The sequence below is a fragment of the Athene cunicularia genome (assembly GCF_003259725.1).
Source record: "Athene cunicularia isolate RWA chromosome 1 unlocalized genomic scaffold, athCun1 chr1_part2, whole genome shotgun sequence".
NCBI lineage: Eukaryota > Metazoa > Chordata > Aves > Strigiformes > Strigidae > Athene > Athene cunicularia.
Genome location: NW_020799092.1, coordinates 12624902 through 12644444, shown reverse-complemented (window position 1 = coordinate 12644444; position 19543 = coordinate 12624902). Strand labels below are relative to the sequence as shown.

Genomic DNA, 19543 nt, shown 5'->3' with positions numbered 1-19543 from the left:
AGATCACATCTTAGCAGTGATGTTTTTATGCTCTCATTTCTCCTGTTTTGCAGTGAGAGAGGTCTTAAGCTTTCACAGTCATAAATATTTCTAAGAGCTTGGTTGCTGAATGGGATCAGAGAGAAGCCAGGTCTTACGTCAATCACCCTCTTTTCACCTAAACCCATAATGTGTAAGAAAAAGTTGTTTTTCCATCCCAGCTATCATTCATCTGAAAGCAGTCATGGACTTTCTCATCATAGAGTCAATTTTCACCCATTATCTTAGCAAAACTTCACGCTTTTCAAGTGAGAGCAGTATATTTTTTTTCCACCTGTAAAAAATAACAAGAGCTTTTTAAATGTGGTGTCTCACTGTATAAATCTCAGAGAAACAACCTCAGAACCTGGCACTTTCTGCTCCAGGGCTGTGGAGACAGTGTGCCTTTCACAAGGAGTTGCTGAGGGAACTGGGGTTGTTTAGTCTGGAGAAGAGGAGGCTGAGGGGAGACCTCATTGCCCTCTATAGCTATCTGAAAGGAGGGTGCAGGGAGCTGGGGATGAGTCTCTTGAACCAAGTAACAAGCAATAGAGCAAGAGGGAATGGCCTCAAGTTGTGCCAGGGAAGGTTTAGACTGGATATTAGGAAGCATTTCTTTCCAGAAGGGGTTGTTAGTCGTTGGAATGGGCTGCCCAGGGAGGTGGTGGAGTCCCCATCCTTGGAGGTGTTTAAAAATCAGGTCGACATAGCACTGGGGGATATGGTGTAGTTGGGAACTGTTAATGTTAGGTTGATGGTTGGACTGGATGATCTTTAAGGTCTTTTCCAACCTAGATGATTCTGTGATTCACATAACTGCAGGAAAAGTGCTGTACTGGCTACTACCTGGCTGGGTTAAAAGATTATAGGCCTGAGCTGCACCTCAGAGGTTGTCATCTTCTCAGATCTGTCAGCAGGACTGCACATGTAGTCGCTTCCTGGTCCCATTCTATTAAAATAACGTGTTGAGGGTTTTTGTTGAGAGGCAAAACAGTGTTGTTCAGACATTTTAGAACAAGGTCAGGAAGCAAATATACATTTATTCTCACAGATTGAAGAAAGGATTACTTAAGTAGGTATCCAGGACAGAAAGTTCTTTGTCCAGCTGAGCTGCAGCCAGTGCAAGCTATCTGACTACATCCTATATATTTAGGTATGCATCTCTCTGCAACCTTGATCTAAGCCCTGAAGCACATGATGAAGCTATTTCACTCTCTGTCCTCAGAAAAATTAGAATATAAAATACATCTTTTCATGCTCATCAAGGCATTTTAACAGGTAAAGATTTCTGTACTCCAGTAGTACCAGTCCTTTCCCTTTTCAAGTCTTCATTTTAAAAGTCCAGTATGTTAGATGCATATGTTCAAAACACCAATATTAAATAAAAGTATTGTCCATTTGTCCTGTTCTTCAAATGTTCTCAGTCACGTATTCTTTCACATGAACCTCAGTGAGTTCTTTTCGGAGCAAGTATTTTTGTTTTAGCCACAATTACAAATTCCTAACTAAGATTAACTTAAGTTGTTTAGAAAGAAGATATAGGGGAAAAAAAGAGAAAGCTATTTTACTACAAATAAACTCTGCGCAGGGAGTGTTAATGGGTGAATTAGAAAAAGGAGATTTAGTGTCATTGCTACCCTTAACAGTTTGCCGGTGTGATCCTAAGTCAGCAGATTATGATGGGTCTTCATTTAAAAAAATCTTGACAAGAAACAGAAGGATACATTGGTATAATTAAAAGCAATCTTAATAGTTTACATTAAGCTTCTATAACTTTTCTTATGTGTTTAATAAAAGACTAAGCATTATGGCAATATTATTAGCATAATAATTACTATTGACATGATTAGCAGAATAGTTTTAGCACAGTTGATTGGTTTTTTAAAAATCATTCTCTGAAATTAGAAATTTTCATATGCTTAACTAGAGCAGGTAAAAATTTAGATTATTTGGGAATTTGGAATTTTTAGTACTTTAACTGCATTTGCAGCTAAATTTGTAGGTGAAAGGTAGATAGGAATTCTGTAATATTCAAGACTTTGTTTTTCATCATCACTTCTGTATGATGCCATCTTTCACACTGCCACAAATGGTTAGGACCTCATTTTATTTATTCTTTGCAAGGTGATGAGAGGTAGGACAAGCCACCCATATTGGGCAATAAGGCCAAAGTTTTTATGTCCTGTTGCACATCCTGATTTGGCCACACCAGCTAAAGGTGAGAATTAAGATCAAAGGACAGAAATAGTTGTTTTCCCTAACTCAGAGGAGTTCTTGGAGTTAATTTGAGAACTGCTGTTTTATGATCAGGGCTATTGTCTTTGCCTGCTCTCTTCCCAGTATCTGTAAAATATTTCTCAATTCTATTTGTAAGAGGTTTTTTGCTATTTGGAAAGAGTATGGCACAGTTGTGTTTCTATGTCTAGTCACTACAGTGCTTGAGCCTCAAGATCTTCCTACAGAATGTTCTTGCTTACACCATTTCTGCAAGGCTATAAAAGGTTTGTGATGAGGACATGCCTACCTTTGTCTTAATTACTTAGGACATGCATCCAACAAGTTCATATATTGGTTACAACAAAAGTCAAATAATAGCTCAAGCATCCTTGAAGGCATCTATTTCAACATCTGTCACATAGCACAAAAGTGTGTCTTCATTTCCTTCTGGGAATACACTGTATTGTTCAAGTGATTTCAATAAACTTGTCACATACCACCTTCCTTCTAAAATAGCTGCATGAATAGGCAGTATAACCTAATACAGTTTAACACAGAAGTTTTAGGATTAGTCCAGTATTTGTGCACATATTCTCAAAATTTGTTCTGGAAATGTTTAGAACATTATAATGAAAATGTTCAGCCAAAGTAATAATAAATGGTAGTTATTAAAAACTGAATAGCTGAGTGCAGAATAATAATATATTATTATATGTTTTTCTTATCCTATAAGCAATAATTTTGTATCAGCACAGTCATTTAAGGGGAGGTGGGTGGGTCTTGACTTCCTGCTCTACCAGTGGACATATAACCATGACAAACATATTTATTACAGCTCTTCAGACTTGCACACTGCTACAGCATTTCTGGTATGTTCAACTTTTTGTAGAGGCTTCCTCTATAATAATGTGTATATATGTTTTTTTCAGACAAGAAGCCCTTCTTGCTGCCATTAGTGAAAAAGATGCCAATATTGCTCTGCTAGAACTTTCATCCTCTAAGAAGAAGACCCAAGATGAAGTGGCTGCACTGAAACGAGAGAAAGACCGTCTTGTGCAACAGCTTAAGCAGCAGGTGGGTAGAGGAGGGCTAGGAAAGAAACAGGTTAATAATCTGGTGTGAGTTTATTATCTTGATTTTTGGAACTAATAATATATAATCCTGTCATATGTTGAGATAGAAAGTGCATAAATAACAATTTCGAACTAACTACTGTCCGTGAAGTCTGTAAAACATGATGGGGAAAGAAAAAGTCTCAATGTTGAGGGAAGTTTCTTTGTGTCACTGCCTGAGCAGTTAACGTGTGATAGGACACCAGTTGTTATTTTCTACAGGCATAAAAAACCCACAGATTCAGGGAAATGTAGTGATACTTCTTTTGCTGGTCTGTATTTGCCTTGTCAGGGAAAAATCATACATGGAAGAAAATTCTCCTTGCTGTAAAGCTCAAATATGAATGTGTTAAACCACACCGTCTCTACTGTAATTTCTAATCTTTGGCAGGAGCACCATATGGGAATGCCAGCTACGAGAGTGAAATTTGGGAGGTCTCGTGCTCATAAGGAGATTGGTTCTTTCCTATTTCTGACCTCTCCCATTTCTAAGATCTTTTTGTGTGGGCATAACAATCAGAAAAAGTGTATTTCTGTTCAAGCATTTATTACTGTGTTTCAGTATTGAATACAATGTGAAAAATACATTGCCAGTGAAACGCAGAGGAAGCAAAAGGCATCCCTGGCAATTAAGAGATTTAGGATCTGAAGAATCTGTGTAGATTTTTCACTTCAGCACTTCTGGTGGGTTTTTCTGAGTTATCCCTTTGTTATGTTCCCTGTAACAGCACATATGCTGCTGCCAATCCACTATCAACATCTTCAGTGCCACCGTTTTAATCTTCATAAAGTTTTGTGCGCAACATTTCATCTGCCAAACAGATGATTTCTGTTGCTGTCAAAGACAGACAAAAACAGGTGTGCTTTCTGATAAGAGATTTCTCTGCTTCTTCCTTGGGAAACACAAGTAGGTTATTGGCCATGAATTTTTAAGATAACAATGTAATGTTTCATTTATGAACAGTAATTTTGATTGTTATACCAGCAAATATATGATATATGAGCAAGAACTATAGTTTACAATTTTGTATTAATTACTTTTGATCAGCAGTTGTAATTATTTTATCAGACAGATGGTCTCCTACAACAGGATTCAGAAGTGATCACAGCAATGTACTTTTTTTCTTCCTGTAATTGTCTGTAAGTGTAGCAGCATTAATATACGTTACCACTCATTCCAAAAGAAATTGGAACTTTATTGTCAGTTCTTGTTGTCCTAAGTTTAAATTCTAGTCCTTTCACACTCCTTGCCCTTCCCAGTTTCCTTCTGATGATCCTGTGTAGATAGATGGAACAGTCTTTAGTGTTTCGTGATGTTGTTTTTCCGATGAAAACTTGTGTATAATTAATTTATATATTAAGGTTGTGATTATCTGTAATGACTTAGGTTTCAGGTGATTTTTTTAACATTGTGGTTCATATAATTATTTTTCAATGTTGATAAGAATTAAATATCATATTCTGTTCCTGAAAAGACATGGCCATTTCCCTTAAGGATGCCCATTCTAGGTGGTTTTCTATATAGGTCTGGGATACTTAATTTCCCAAATAAACTAAAATTGTAAAGGAAATTAATTTGAATTTTTTTTTACTATGAAGTCAGACCAATTCTGAGCTGGTGTTGGAGCAATAGTCCTTTTTCAAAGAATATCCAAGTGCCTTTGAAATTTCTGGTTCCAAAACTGCCATGAGCTATAAAGACTCATCATTGTTTAAGATTGTCATCTTTAAAAAAAATGAAGGCAGAAAGTAATCTCAACACACCCCTGCTATGAGTACTATAAATACAATCTATATGTAAGTGGTATAAATATAAATATTAAATCACAGACAATGGGGCTGCAAGGTATTCTCCAGTGCATCCCCAATCCCCAAGACAGAATAAATTGTTATATATAAAGAGTTTGAAATATATTTGAACCATATCTGAGAAATATTTATTTGACCTAATGCATCCTCCTTAAAATCTATCCTACATCTTAAGGATGTATCATTATGTATCATTTTTTATCAATTTATTTATTTTATCAATTTATTTGTGTGCGGCTTCCAACATATTGAAAGAAAAGCTCAGAGTTACTTATCATGAAACAGTAATACCACCTCTATAAGTTGTAGGGGATCTGAAATTTATTTTTTCAGTACCAGTAGTTTTGATATGTACTTTTTCTATATCAGTTCAAATCATACCAACTTTGATAGCTCCAAAATAGGAGATGGGTCAGAAGAGAAGGCTATGAGATTTTACAGGATCCTCATTACTGATATAGTCAAAGGGAATCTCATTTTTCCACATACTTTGCAAATAATCTGTGTACTTGGCCCTTGTGATCCTCTTCAGTTATTACAGGTCACCATCCTCATATTTTCCAGCAAAACAATTGTGCTGCTTCATCAATTTAAGCTTTCTCTGCATGGACCCTTTTCTACATCTTGAGAACAAAGGTCCATCTGTGTTTGCTAGCTCCACAGGACTATATAGCATTTCGGGAACTTCCTAAAAGTTTAGCTGTAATTCCCAGATTTACAGTAGAAATTGTGAATGAAAAATCTTTCAGACTTTCAGGTGTATTCAAGAAAGGGAAGTGATACCAGATTAATCCAGATCTTCTGGAAGACTTCTGGAAGCAGTTCTGGAGCCTAAAAAGTTTATTCAACCCTTCAGATTCAGAGCTGGAATCCTGACCTCAGTAATTCCTTCCTTCTGCCTTTAACGTTGTTTCAGAGCTGCTGAACTCCCTGACAAGTATTTCAGTTCATCCCATTTCTAAGAAATGCTTAGGTTTTTTGGTGGGAAAGCACCTCTTTGTTGCCTGGCAGGCACAGCTGACTAAAAGATTCCCATTTCCATGTACATAGGATGCAAATAGAAATGCTGAGCAATATCGGAAGGGGGTGGTTTGTGCGAAGAGTTATGCGTGCTGTGGTAGGTACTATAGGCCTGACTGCTGAATCTCACTGCAAACTGGAAAGAACCTCTGACAGAGATAACGCATTGGGAAAGTAGTTTTCTGACTACGCTGCCATAGTGAGTCTGAATGCATCCAAGTATATACGATAGGATCAGATTATGCCTTTTCATTGCTTGTGCTGATTATCGTTGAGTTGCTACACTGTTAGCAGACTGGCTTCATGTTAACTGACCTTTCTTAGAGTGTAGATACAACTCTCCCTCAAAACAAAAACTCATTCTACTGAGGACCTTCAATTTACTTCTTGAAAAAAACGTCCAACTTCTTCAACCTTGCAATTTCAGATGATCTTTATTTATTTTAAAATATTGGTGAAGACACAGATTCATCAAGGAAAGGTTGTACAGATTCTGGAGGACTCTGGCTATTCCTTACTTTAACTCTCCTTTCTCCCTTCCCAACACTCATGTTCCTGGTCTCACACAGAAAGAGTATTACTTTGAAAGAGAGGGAAGGAGTCCTGCCAAAGACATTTTCGTTCTTTAATTTCTTTAAATATGTGTATTAAAGTTTGGATGAAGAGAGGTATTTTGGAAAGAGGATATGGCATCAATGTTGTTTTAATTTAGAGTTTCTAGGCTCTGCAGGAATGTGCCTCAATATAGAGACCATTTCCTAATGAGGCACTCGGCATTGACCAGGCTTTCCAGTAAATGGAGCTGCCTGTTTCATATTGGTTGTCAGTTTGTATGAAGGATTTCCTCTATCATCGGAAAGGCAGGCCAATTGCAGGGCGAGGGTCACCAGCTAATGTGGTCCCAATTTACTTCCTCCCAGAGTACTTTGTCTCCATGAGTAGTTCATGGAGAAGCAGTGGTTGGGAGGCTGCCTCACCAGAGGGGGCTGGGGCTGATGCAAGAGACCAGAGCTGAAGGTTGTCTAACAAAGTCCAGATGTAGCATGGCGAGCGCCAGCCAGCAAGCTCAGATTATACACCGTACAGAAGCCCTGTGATATGTGTCATGCTGGAATTGACAGAGACCCAAGGAGCTTTGGCCTGCTTTGTGGCAGCACATCCACCAGTCATCTGTTAGAAAGTAGCCCGTTTACCATTTATTCCTTTCCCCGTCAAGCTAAGTTTTAATGTTCAGGATGTATTTATCATAACAAGGCAAAGCGCTACTCTGCAGCTTTCAGTTGTAAAGGGAAGACGTATCCGAATAGGCTGTGGTTTTCCTGTCTGTGGGCTTTGTGTCTTAAACACTTGAGGTTTTCAATTAGGAGCTGTTTGGTGCAGAGATTGTCATGTTCTGTGTTTGTACAGTGTCTAGCACAGTGGGGGCCCAACTTGACCAACATCACTAGGCACTACTATGCCATAAATGTTAAGTAATAGTGGTGAAATTTTTAGGAGGCTCTGAACTGTATCAGTGTCTGTTTTCTAAGAGCTTGGTGTATTACTCAATTGAATTGTCTGTAAATCACTTTTATTCACTTGTATTATTGTATAATGTTTCATAATTATTCCTGATTCTTTTATAATACCCAGTAGCACAAGTTAGCAGAAACTAGCTTGATTCAGTATTATTGATGATGGGATCTCAAAATTGTCATTTTAAGTGGTGTAACTCCAGGTTAGATTAATACTGGGTACATTTTTATTATGTTGCCTTTTCCTAAATAACAGTAATTTTCACATCAGTTCCTCAGTCTTTTAAGAACGTGTTGAGTTTTGATCCTACAGTTTAGCATTCTCACAGAACCACCTAGCTAAGCTTTCTCCATATATTCCATAAACATATATTTTCTTCTATCACATAGATTGTAATGAAAAATATTGAATAGTACTGGGCTCAGGACAGAGCTCCACTTAATTTATTCTGTTATACCTACAGGTAGAACAGGTAGAACAGATTGCAATCTGTTCTTAAAGACAATTAGTGAAGGAGACCTTCAGTCTTGGGAAGACTTTTTTGTGACTCATAAAGGACTTATTTCATTGTGCTTTTGAAGCAGTCCTTTTGGTTTACACAGATTTCCTCTATATTGTTTTCTATATACCTGATCACTCCAGTTGTTCTTTAGATTTTGTTTGATTTGTCTTTCTTTCTCCAAATGTGGTATCTGCAACTGGACAGAGCTTGAGAGAAGGCCTTATCTGAACTTGTTCATGAGCATGTCATGTGAGACAGTGTCAGAAACCTTAATGGAGTCTTACAAAACCTCACCAGTCCCCACAGGCTCCCAAAAATAACTATTAATAGTTTTCATTATAGTAGATGAACTCTTTCCTAGTATAGTATAGCCAGAGCTAGAAAATTTGAAGGCCTCTGATTTTTTTAAATATCATCTCATTTGTTATTTTGCTTTTCTGACCTGAAATTATATACTCTGAGTACTGAAATAAATTTTGTTAGTCACCTGAGTACAGTTTTTAGTGAAGACTGACACAGAAAGGCCATGAGCACTTTGTGCTTCTTGGCTTTATTTTTTTATTCATTTCACTTTTGACTGAGTAGAAGATCAACCTTTGTCTTCAGCTTCCTTTTTCTTCTAATATACATCTCTAAGGTCTACGTTTTCTCCCTAAGTATTTCCCTCACCTTCCCTGTTCTTGCTGTTTGCTTATACTTAGCAAAAAGGGCTTCTTTCTATTTTAGTGAAGGGAGATAAGAAACCTCATGCTATTGAAAGTATGGGGTATGTAGTCAGCTTGCTTGCCATTCAGAGGAATTTTTAATACCTGTTTTTCCCTTCTACTTCTATCTCCCCATCATGATCATTCCTTCTTCTGTGGGCCAGCATGAATTGAGGGGCTCTTACTTACCATTCCCATAAAGTGAGAGGAATTATTTGGCGACGGCTAGTGGTATTAATAGTTAGCATTTATGAAATATTTAATACATACTTCATCTAGCCATTCAAGTCCCAAAGCTGTTTTCTCTGTGCTACTTTGTGCTTCTTCCTTGCAAAGATGGGTTTTTTTTCCTTATGAGGCCAAGGTACTGCAAAGATTTGTTTCTCAAGTAAATGTGGTTCATGGGATCATGAGGAAAAGGAAAGAATTTTAGATTCCAGAATAGCTTCTCCCCCCAAAAATGCTGGTTTTCCACTGTTACTTGTTTCCCTGGAAACCCTGCACGCTGACACCTGACACTCCTCTGCTGTGAACTTTTCCGACGTGAAGTTCCACTGGTTGAAGTCATTTCTCTTTGTAACAGGAGAATGTAAAACAGGTCAAAGGAGACTGACAGGCAAGCGGTTTCCTCTTACTGCTGTTGTGCTGTATTGGCATGACCACACTTCTGGCAGTTTTAACTACCACCCTGCCTGATGAAATAAAACAGATTCTGTGAGGCATGTAGTTCATCTTTGCTTTGCCTTAGCTGCCCTGTTTTGAAACCATGTCTGATGAGAGTGATTACCCTATTAGCAAATGAATTTCTTCTTCAGGTGACATGGATACAAAAGCTGCAGGTAATTGCTGAATGTAATGCTGTTTCTGTGGCACAGCTACCATCATTCTCTGACAGCATCTGAGAGTTCCCAGCACTGAGATAGTGCCCACTGAAGTTTAATGAGTGTAAGTATCTTTCAAACCACTGTCAGAAGGGGATTTCAGTAGTCTAGGAAGATGTAGTTACGTTGTCTGAGTGTGGTGGTGTTGGCTTCTTCATAGCTGAGAAAACAAGTTAAAGTTTGAAACAAGTGATGAGATTCAGAGCAGTCAGATCTATCTTTCTGTATTGATCTCTTCACCACAATACCTACATATTTGCACTAGCAAGAGTGGAAATAGATGTAAAAGTGGGGAAAGAAAACCTATGTGATAAGAAAGTTAAGAACAGTCAGACAAGTTTGAAGGAGATTTCCATGTCAGAGGTTCCTGCACATATTAGGCAGAATAGCGGGTACTCTGTGAATTCTGGTATTCTCTGAATGCCAGGTTAACCTATTTGAAACGGGAACAGACAGATTAATGTACTTTGCCAGGAAATTTTCAAATAATAGTGAAGCATTTTGAGAACTGTTGTCACTTGTAGTGGACTTGGTACCTAAATAGTGCAGTTGCAAGCCTTGTTTGCACACTCTGTGGTATGTAGAGTCAGTGTAAAGTAATCTTGTTTTTCAGGTTCATGTACCACCACTATCTAGGGTCAAATGCAGCTTTATAAAATTTAAATCTACTGGCTTTACTATACAAAGGTGCCAAATTATGTAGTTTTTATAGTGTATTCTTAGCTGTAGTGACAGTGTAGCTGGCATACATGTGAGCAGGCAGAAGCGGGGAAAATCATTCTGTACACTTCCTACTCAGGAAGCTATTGGAGTAGAACCAGAAGAAACTTCTGGCTGAAGTGAATACATATCCACTAATTGGCTCTCATCAAGCATTGCCAGCTGTCAAATTTAAGCACTGTGGCTGTTGTTAAAGGCCTGTAATCCACCCAGATTATCAATCACAGCGCTGTTTGTTTTTACCAGGCTTTGCTCCTCAGTAATTGTTTCTGTCAAGGGGGGATGTCTGCCAGGAGGTGACCCCAGCACCCTGACAGCAGCCAAGTAGGCACAGAAAGTAAGGCTTTGTCACACCCTTGAACAGCGCTTCTGACGCACAGCAGATTAAAAGAAAGCACCTTCTCCCTGCCATGTGCTCCAGACTTTTCTCCCATCATTTTTAATCATCTGTTACCACAGTAAGAGCACTCAGGGCAGTGTCAGCTTTCTTTTCTGGGGCAGCATTTAATCTTCCTGTGGTATTACTTATACTCTCATTCCCCTCTCCCTCCTTTTACCTTTACCCTCTGCCTCTTGTATTACTAAATAATAACATATTCAGGTTATCTCCTTGCTGTCACTGGCCTCACAGTGCTAGAGGAGGGAACTGCCTGTTGGCCCCGCTGTAAACAGCCACGTCTGCTTTCTTTGTGCCCTCACTCATATCTTGGATGGTATTTTCTAGGGCATTGCAATGGCGATTTTACGGGCTTGCCTGAAGAGGAAGATTCTTTGCCTCACTGAGAGGTTGAGCTTTAAGGTTTATAAAAGTACTTTGGAGCTTGGTTGGCAATACAATACTTGCTACCTTTTCTTTCTAGACATTCATAAAAATTTTTAAAGTATTCTATGGATTTATATTCCCCAAGTTCAATCTCAGTTTTCAAAAACCTGTTTCAGTCTATTAGAAATATTCCTCCATTTATTGATTATATAAATATTTTCATATTTAGTTTTAGAGCTTTTTAATGCACTAAAAGTTTGCACAAATAAATGTAAATTAATTATATAGTCGCTGACAGCATCTACTGCCACTTTTACACTATCTCTCATTCAGGGATTATATACGCTTATATTAAGTAATTTAAGCAACATTGTCCCTGACTAGAAAATCAGGATTGCTGGACAAGTCTAGGTTAGCAGTTGGGAGACCCTGTATCCCATTTCCGTAAGTGACAGCCAATCTGCTGGTGTTTGATATCAGTTAAAATTGTTAAACCTACACTTGAAGGACCAGGCTCATTAGTGGTAGTGAAGAGTTAAGAACACTGGGTGAGTTTGGGTTTCTCCAAAATATTGTACTAGGAAATCTAATTTTGGGCCTAAAAAATAATAGTTTCTCTGTCTGTGAATAGTATTTCTGGACATTAGTCCAATGTAAATATAGTCATTGTAATTTCATGTCACAGTTGTACTCTATGGTGGTTTTTTGTAGTTATCATGGCACAAACCACTGATCTGATAGGCACTGTATTTCAGTTAAGTAAAGAGAATATATTAGAACAGAACTTTTTACTACATACATCCAGCAGAGAATTTATGTATTTCTTTCAATGAGACTTCAGTGTTCCAAATTTTATGTTGAGAACAGTTACCCTCCCTCAGTTTCTGACAGTCTTTGTGTTAGCTGATGAGTTCATGAGATAGCTGCAGAAGTTCAGATCGAGCAGTTTAGAAGAGCTCTAGATTGCCAGTAGTTGTTTGTTCAAGGAATAAAGTTATGGGTGCATCTTCTTTTGCTTAACTTCAACAGTTTGTGGGGTAGTTGGGAAGGACCTATACACGACTACTCCCTCTTTGTTGTCCAGCAGCAGGATGTGCCTCAGGGGTAAAATATTTGAGACTTTCCAACAATTGGTTCGTGTGGCTGGGTTGGTTTGGCATCACTCTTCTGGTATTTTAATTGATGATGTTTGAAGACTGACCAGAAAATACAACGAGTTTATGGTTACATTTAAATCTTGTAATTTAGACACATTGTTTAGGGAACTATGAAGTTTTGGTGACAGAGAGTATTCCACTTAAACATGTAAATAATCTTGATAAGATACACCCATGAATATATTTTTTATGAAGAATTAGGAATTTCACACCAAAATTTCAGATACAGTAAGATTTTGAATGACTTGTTTGAACTCAGTAAAAATACTGTGATTTTCCAAGATGACTGTGTAACCATGCTTAATGATATTTCCTTGATTGGATGCAGCCTTTTCTATACTAAATTATTGCTGTTTGTTTGGGCTGGTTTACCTGGCACTGGCAATTGTCTAGAAGATACACATATCCTGTTACCTCATCTCTATTCAGAATGTGCTAACGTGGTACATTGTGCTTAGCTGTTCCTACATTTGTTGGCATTATTCCCCAGGGAACACACAACACACTGAACAGTTTCACACTAAAGCTATAAAGCAAGACTTTATTTGTGGTTACTTCTCTTTGGCTGAAAAGCCTAACAAACCTGTGACTTTAAAAACTATCTTATATAAAAAGCAATTCACATATTGATAGTAAGTAGAAAGGTATTGACAGAGAGTTGAAAAGCATTTTACCAGCTCTAGTATTGGTTTTAATTTGTGTAAAATATGTAACTGGTGAGGTGAGAGATGATGCAAGGTGTGTTCCAAAAACATGTAAGGAGAAGGTGAAGTCAGAGATGTGAGGTGACTGATGGGCTTCATAAACTAAATATGTAGACAGTGTCCAGTAGATTACAGATTAACAGTTGTATGACTTATTATGTCAGTGATGTGTTCTTTACTTGAAGGAGGGATGATGGAAAGAATTGTACACCTAGAAATTTGTGATGAAAATTAATGATCTATAAGATAGAATACATTACACGTTTGGGTTTTTACTGTGTTATTTTGGGAATAAGATAATAAATCAGTGCTTTTTTTGCTTGAGAAGAGAAAAATACATAGTCTACAATAGAGAATTTTAATCCCCACAATTTTATTGATAATGGAAATTGATAATTGAAAAATTAAATCTTAACTGTACAGCATGAACTTCAGCAAATGGTGAGCTGTTGATGAACAGTGGTGTCAGATAGTTTTGAGTTTATGCACTGAAATATCTCTCAAGCCTACAGATTTTTTTTCTCATCCATTGTATTAAGCTCCTCAGACTTCTGAAAATAATTTCCCCTTTTGAAACAATCTGATTGAGTCTAGTCCAGTACACCATATCTCGGGGTAATGAATAGGTAATGCTCATGAAAACACAAGTTTCATATTGCAGTTGGAAATCGAAGATATATGCTGTCAATTAGGACTAGTGTCTTGATAATAACCCTTCAGTGATTCACATACCAAGTTGTGGAAATTGATAGGATAGTATATCGGGTTAATCAAAAGGAGACATAGATTTATGAAATTAAGCATCAGTTACTTTCAATAGCTTCTGCAAATGTATGGGTGCTGATGGCTGCAGATTCCTCTCAATTCTGTTAAATTCACGGTGTTATGTTCTGAAGAATCCAATTCTTTAAAAAAATACTATTCATGTTTTGGTGCTGAATAAATTATGCATTTTACTCCAATTAGGTTCATGCTGTTTTCTACACCCCTTTTCTAAAATGAAAAAAAATATTCACAACCAAAGAAAAGGTGTGTAGTTTTTCCCCAGAGGTAATGTTTTTGCCATTTGACATTTGTGAATGTATGTAGGGAGGCAATGGAGATTTTTCTGCTGGCTGCTAACTTGGGAAGCTGTGAAGAGTCTGGTGACAGCTGCCAACTACAAAAGATACAAGATGAGAAAGTTGATACTGGTGGCAATTCTGCTTTGAATGGGGGTCTGCATATGATGCTGTCAAATACAAGGTGATTTTGGCAAATCATCTTTAGGGCATTTGTGTTCTGCTGTCTCTGAGTGGACCTGTATTGAACACAAAATAAAGGAATGGTTTCTGCCTGCCCTTCTTTGTCTTAAATGTGGTACCAAAGGGTTGAGTCTTTTCAGTACCAAGAAATGCTTTTAGGGATTAATCCAAGATTTTGCATAAAGACAAAATAAATCTCAAACTCAGTTATCAAAATATTGCTGTCTGATTTTACTTGGCATAATCAAACATTTATAATGTGGATATAAGATCAATTTGCTGGTCAAGCATGCTCAGTTTCAAATATGAGTAAATCTACCTTTGCAATAACATGTTGCATAATTTTAGGTTGTCAGTAGTGTAGGTGAATATTAGTCTCTCAACTGCCATGAAGCTTTTGTCTACAAATATATATTAAACTCTGGTCAAAGTACTGGTGCCTGGGGAAGTAAAGGTCTTTTATCTTCAATACAGCCCTAGTTAAGGGGTAGCTGTTTTATTAGGGGTTTTGTTCTCTTTGTTTGACCACAACTTTACAGTTACAGAACTTAGTCTTTTGTTCTCTTTCTTTCTGTTTACCACCAATTTCTCTCTGTCTTAGTGTGAATACAAATATTTCCTGTAGTTGAGTAAAAAAATAAATAAATTGAGCTCTCTCAGCTGACTCCAGCCAAGTTCTTCCTAGGATCTGAACAACCTACGTATCTCTTCTTTTTACAGTGGATTTTTATCTGGAGCAGAACTTAACTTTTTTAAACATTCCATTTCACTGTTGTGCCACACCTAATCCTTTTAATAGTTTAAGAAATTATTTTTCTCAATTTTTTCACGTTAACCTGAAACATAACAGTAATTTCTGATAACAAGCCAGTGCGCCCTCCATCTCCACAGCACTAGTAGATATAACCTTGGCTTCACCTCCTTTATTACAGCTAGCAACCCAAATTTCTGCCAACTGCTGACATTAATGGTATTGAAAAAAATAATAAAAGCAATATAGTGATCCTTCAGAACACACACATAAGTTGTTTAAAACTTGGAAGACTGCTTGGGTTCATTTGCTATGTGGAAGTAATAAGTACTGTACGTTCTCATTCTAGGCTTTTTTTGCTTTTTTTTTTTTTAAGGGGAAATATACTTATTTATGCACATATTCTGTGTATACACACATTTTGTCTTCATTTTGTGCAGCTTTTAAGTCTCTTCCATATCTCAGAGAGAGACAAGCAAGATAGCAGTATGTTCTTCTGGACTGCAGAATGAAGGTGTCACAGATTTGGTGGGAAGGATCCACAGAGTGGGAAGTGCAGCCTAAGACTAGTTCCTTATTGTCCATTTCTATCCTTTTTATCACTACTAGCTGATGAAAAAAATTTTTCATGTCTCTTCCTCCTCTCTTCCACCCTTTTCTTATTAGCAAAACCAGCTAGTCCTCTATTGTCAGCCAGCAATTTTGGCACAAATACAGTAGAAAACCTGAATGTTTCTTCAGTCTTTCCAGCTAGTACTGTTATCTAAGCTTTGATGGAGACTTAATAGGAAAAATCAACCTCTGCAGAAAGAAAAAGAAAAAAAAAAAAGTGTTGCTTTATTGTGATCCTCCTTGCTTGTGTACTGCATACAAGAGCATGGCAAATGGACAGGAATCATCTGTCCAACTCTGTACTGCACATGTGCTGCTGTCTGCTGGGGCAGGAATCCTTCCTCTGTGGACCAAACACTGGGACAGTGTGGATGGACAGGAATCCTGTGTCTGCAGACCACACGCACAGATGGTGTGGACAGACAGGAATGTAATGTCTGTGTGTTTGTATAGGTCTTATGAAGCAGGGCTCTTCTACATGGATGTCAACCCTAATAATTTGCCATACAGAGAAAATTCTTAGCTTTAATTTAGTTTGGGGCAGCAAAGCTCTGTTGGTTGTCAAAGGAAATGCCCTTTCAACTCTTCCCTCCAGCAGTTACCATGGAGGATTTTGTCTAAATTCAAAGATGAAAGTGAGGCAGAAGAAGAAGAATATTGGTTTCCTTCTTTTTTATATGCAACAGCTTTTAAAATTAATTTCAGAACAAGCATAAATAGTCTTAACATTTTCTCTGAGGATTTTTTTTAAAGTTGCTATCAACACTGTTTATATCATGTAGACACAGACACATTCATGTATACACCCAGAGCTGGGTTCTGGGCAGTGACAGACAGTCTGTGCTGAGATGAGACTGAGCAGCTCACATCGCTTTAGCATCTAGGAATTTGTATCTGTACATAACTACATTTTTTTGCCAAGAACATCATACATAGAGGGGGGTTGATATTAACAACTTTTTGAAGCTGCAAGGCCAATGTAATTGAAGTGGTGATTCATATAACTATAAAAATACATAAGGCTAAAAGAACTGTGGTAAACACACTGGTATATACATTCCAAAAATAAAACCTGGATAAAGGAATGCTTTTATTATATTTATTGCAGAGATACAGTCACAATAGACAAAGATTTTAAAAATTCCAAATTACATCAACTAGGAAAGATGTATGTAGATATATGTGAGCAGATTGCCTGCTAATGATTTTGTCAAAGCAGGGGAACATGACAAAGGTTTTAAGATTTTACAGTAGGGTGCATCTTGTATGTGAATTCCTAGATGAGATTTTGTTAATCAGTTTTCATAGGTATCACTGGACTGAGAAACTTTCTGATTTCGCACTAGGAGAAAGACTAAGAGACAAAAGCAGAGCGACTAAGGCAGTTGTGTTATACAGGCAGATTTGTGAAGTTGAGCATATGCAAGTAGATTTATTTGGTAAAGGAGAACCAAATAGAATAACAAAAGAAAGAGGAACAGAGTAAGATAGACAAGAGTAAGATGAGCAGGGTGTGGAGTGAAGCTGAATTGAAAAGGGAAGGAGAAACTTCAAGTAAATAGACATAACAAAACAGAAGGAGTCCCATCAACTGTGACAAACAAAGCCTGTTCTATATTTGATAAAAATACTTGCCTGTTCTATGGGATATGGTGTAGGTAATTTAGGAGTTTTGTCTTCAGATATGTATAGATTTTGTAAGACTAACCTTATCTCTGGTGCTTAATGTTGGTGCTTAAATTGCACAAGTTTAAAGTAAACACAGGCTCCTTGTAATGTTGAAATGCATTTCCAAACTTAGCATAACCTGAGATATCTTTTACATTTTGCTTTGTAAAACTTATGTATCATCAACCTATCAAAGTTTTCAGGGTGTGTTTATGCTCCAAAGTACCTTTCAGCTTGTTTTTCTCACTGCTCTTTTGTCTTTGTTTTTCTCCCAATTGATAAAATATAAGATGAACTTTTTAGCTTGGACCCACAAACACACCATGAAAGGGGAGAAATGAGCAAGGAAAGAAGTACAATCAGGAGTTTTCAACAGTTTGAGTAATGCGGTCTGTGAAAAAGACTGGTATTTCCTTTCATGTTATTATAGAAGTAGCATTTCACTTTTTGGTTCGAGTTGTCCTTGATGGTATGTATCAAAAGTAAGTTAAAGAGACTGAATAAACTGTGTACATTAAACATTCAGCAGACACATGAACTAAACGTGAGAGGCTTGCTGCTGTTCACTTAAGAATTTGTAGCCATTCAGCCTCCCAGAATCTTAAAGAAAGGCATGGAGACAGTATCAGGAAACACCACTTCTGTGCAACGTTTAATGCAAGCATATATTGAGAGACTACATTAAAACTCTTACAACTTGAACAAAACATGCTGGTTTGGACCATCTTTTATCCTAAAGTCCTCCAAAGAAGAGTTTAGATGACAGCACTATCCGTCTGCTTAGCTGAGCTCTAGCTCCCACCAAGTAACTTTTCAATTTATTGACTACTTCCAACCAAATTTGACAGAGAGAAAGAAGTCTCAAAAACTGTATAACTTATAGGAACTTAATTAACATCCACAGCTGGGTAGAGGAAAAAAAAAAAAAAAAAAGTAGTTCTCCCACACAGGGAAAGGCAAGAAGAATTGAGCCGTGATATATTTTGTTTGGCTGTAGCATACACATATGGCTGACCATTCAGAACATACATACTTTCACACCGGTCCCAACTGACTCTTGCCTGGAGACACCATGGGGGAGGCAGACTGGAGAAAGAGATTATTATAGGGTTGAAGGCCATGCTTAGAAGATGTAGAATACAAATCCAAAGCACACAGATTTCATTAACCAGCATAAAATGGGTAATAAAGTGGACGGACTCCTTTGCTCTTCAAGGGTAGCCATGCTGTCTGCAAAAGAAATCAGTTCTTAACTGGTGAAAGAAGCAATGAAGACAGCACAATAGATGAGAGTGGATGTAGCAGCATGATTTAGCAAAAAACAGTTGCTGTTCAGCTAATTTAAATAAATGAATCTCTTCTGCTTTCAGGGCATGTGGCAGCAAATGATACTGATCTTACATTCTCTGGCAGGAAATTCTGCAGTAAGGCATTTCTCCTCTGCCACGGCATGGAACTGAGATCAGACTTGCCCTAACAAACTGCACCATAGAGCAGGCTTGTGACACAAAAACTACTTACCTGCTTACTTTAAACCTGGAGTCTAGAGGTTTTATATGATCACTACCGGAAGGTGAATATAACCAGTTTTGTGATTTCATCTTAAGAACTAGAACAGCAGCTCATTTTGCTTGCTGTTGCTGTCTTCAGATCAATTTCAGTAAGTAATTTTTTTGGTTTTGTGTAGTGTGAGGGATCCAGGATTCTTTGAGGCTATTGTCACAGGATACTATTTGTCCTTTTGATCTTTCCTGAAAGAATTTTTTGATGCATAGGCCACCCAGTCAGTATAAATTAGGTTTACAGTAGGGTGGTAAACATTCTGAGAATCCAGCCCTTACTCAGACATCTTTGAGATACAGGAAAACACACCGTTACTGAGCTTTCTGATTAAGACCCTTACATGCAGTGGGAAAGATGCCAAAGAACTAACATACTTAGTTTACTTCTGAGTAGCTGATTATGACAGAAGGAAATATTTTATTTTTTTTTTCCTTTTAAAACTGGGACTGGGCAGATTCTCTCTCTTGTGAAAGAAATAACAGAAAGGCAGTTCTATGATCACTGACCAGTCAGTCTTAAACACAGCTTGATGTATCTCTAAAGAGAGTACAAGAGAGCTAAAGGAACACATACTATAATGTCC

At 37.5% G+C, this 19543-nt stretch overlaps 1 protein-coding gene across 11 annotated transcripts in view; it reads left to right on the top strand.

The window, feature by feature from the left end:
* The window catches only part of ERC1 (ELKS/RAB6-interacting/CAST family member 1), a 280374-nt gene that overhangs the window by 225185 nt on the left and 35646 nt on the right, over positions 1 to 19543 (top strand). For all 11 annotated transcript variants that reach the window (XM_026867111.1, XM_026867106.1, XM_026867103.1 and 8 more), the window contains one exon: positions 3165 to 3309. In XM_026867111.1, the coding sequence (XP_026722912.1) occupies positions 3165 to 3309 (145 nt within the window). The remainder of the gene's footprint in view (positions 1 to 3164; positions 3310 to 19543) is intronic.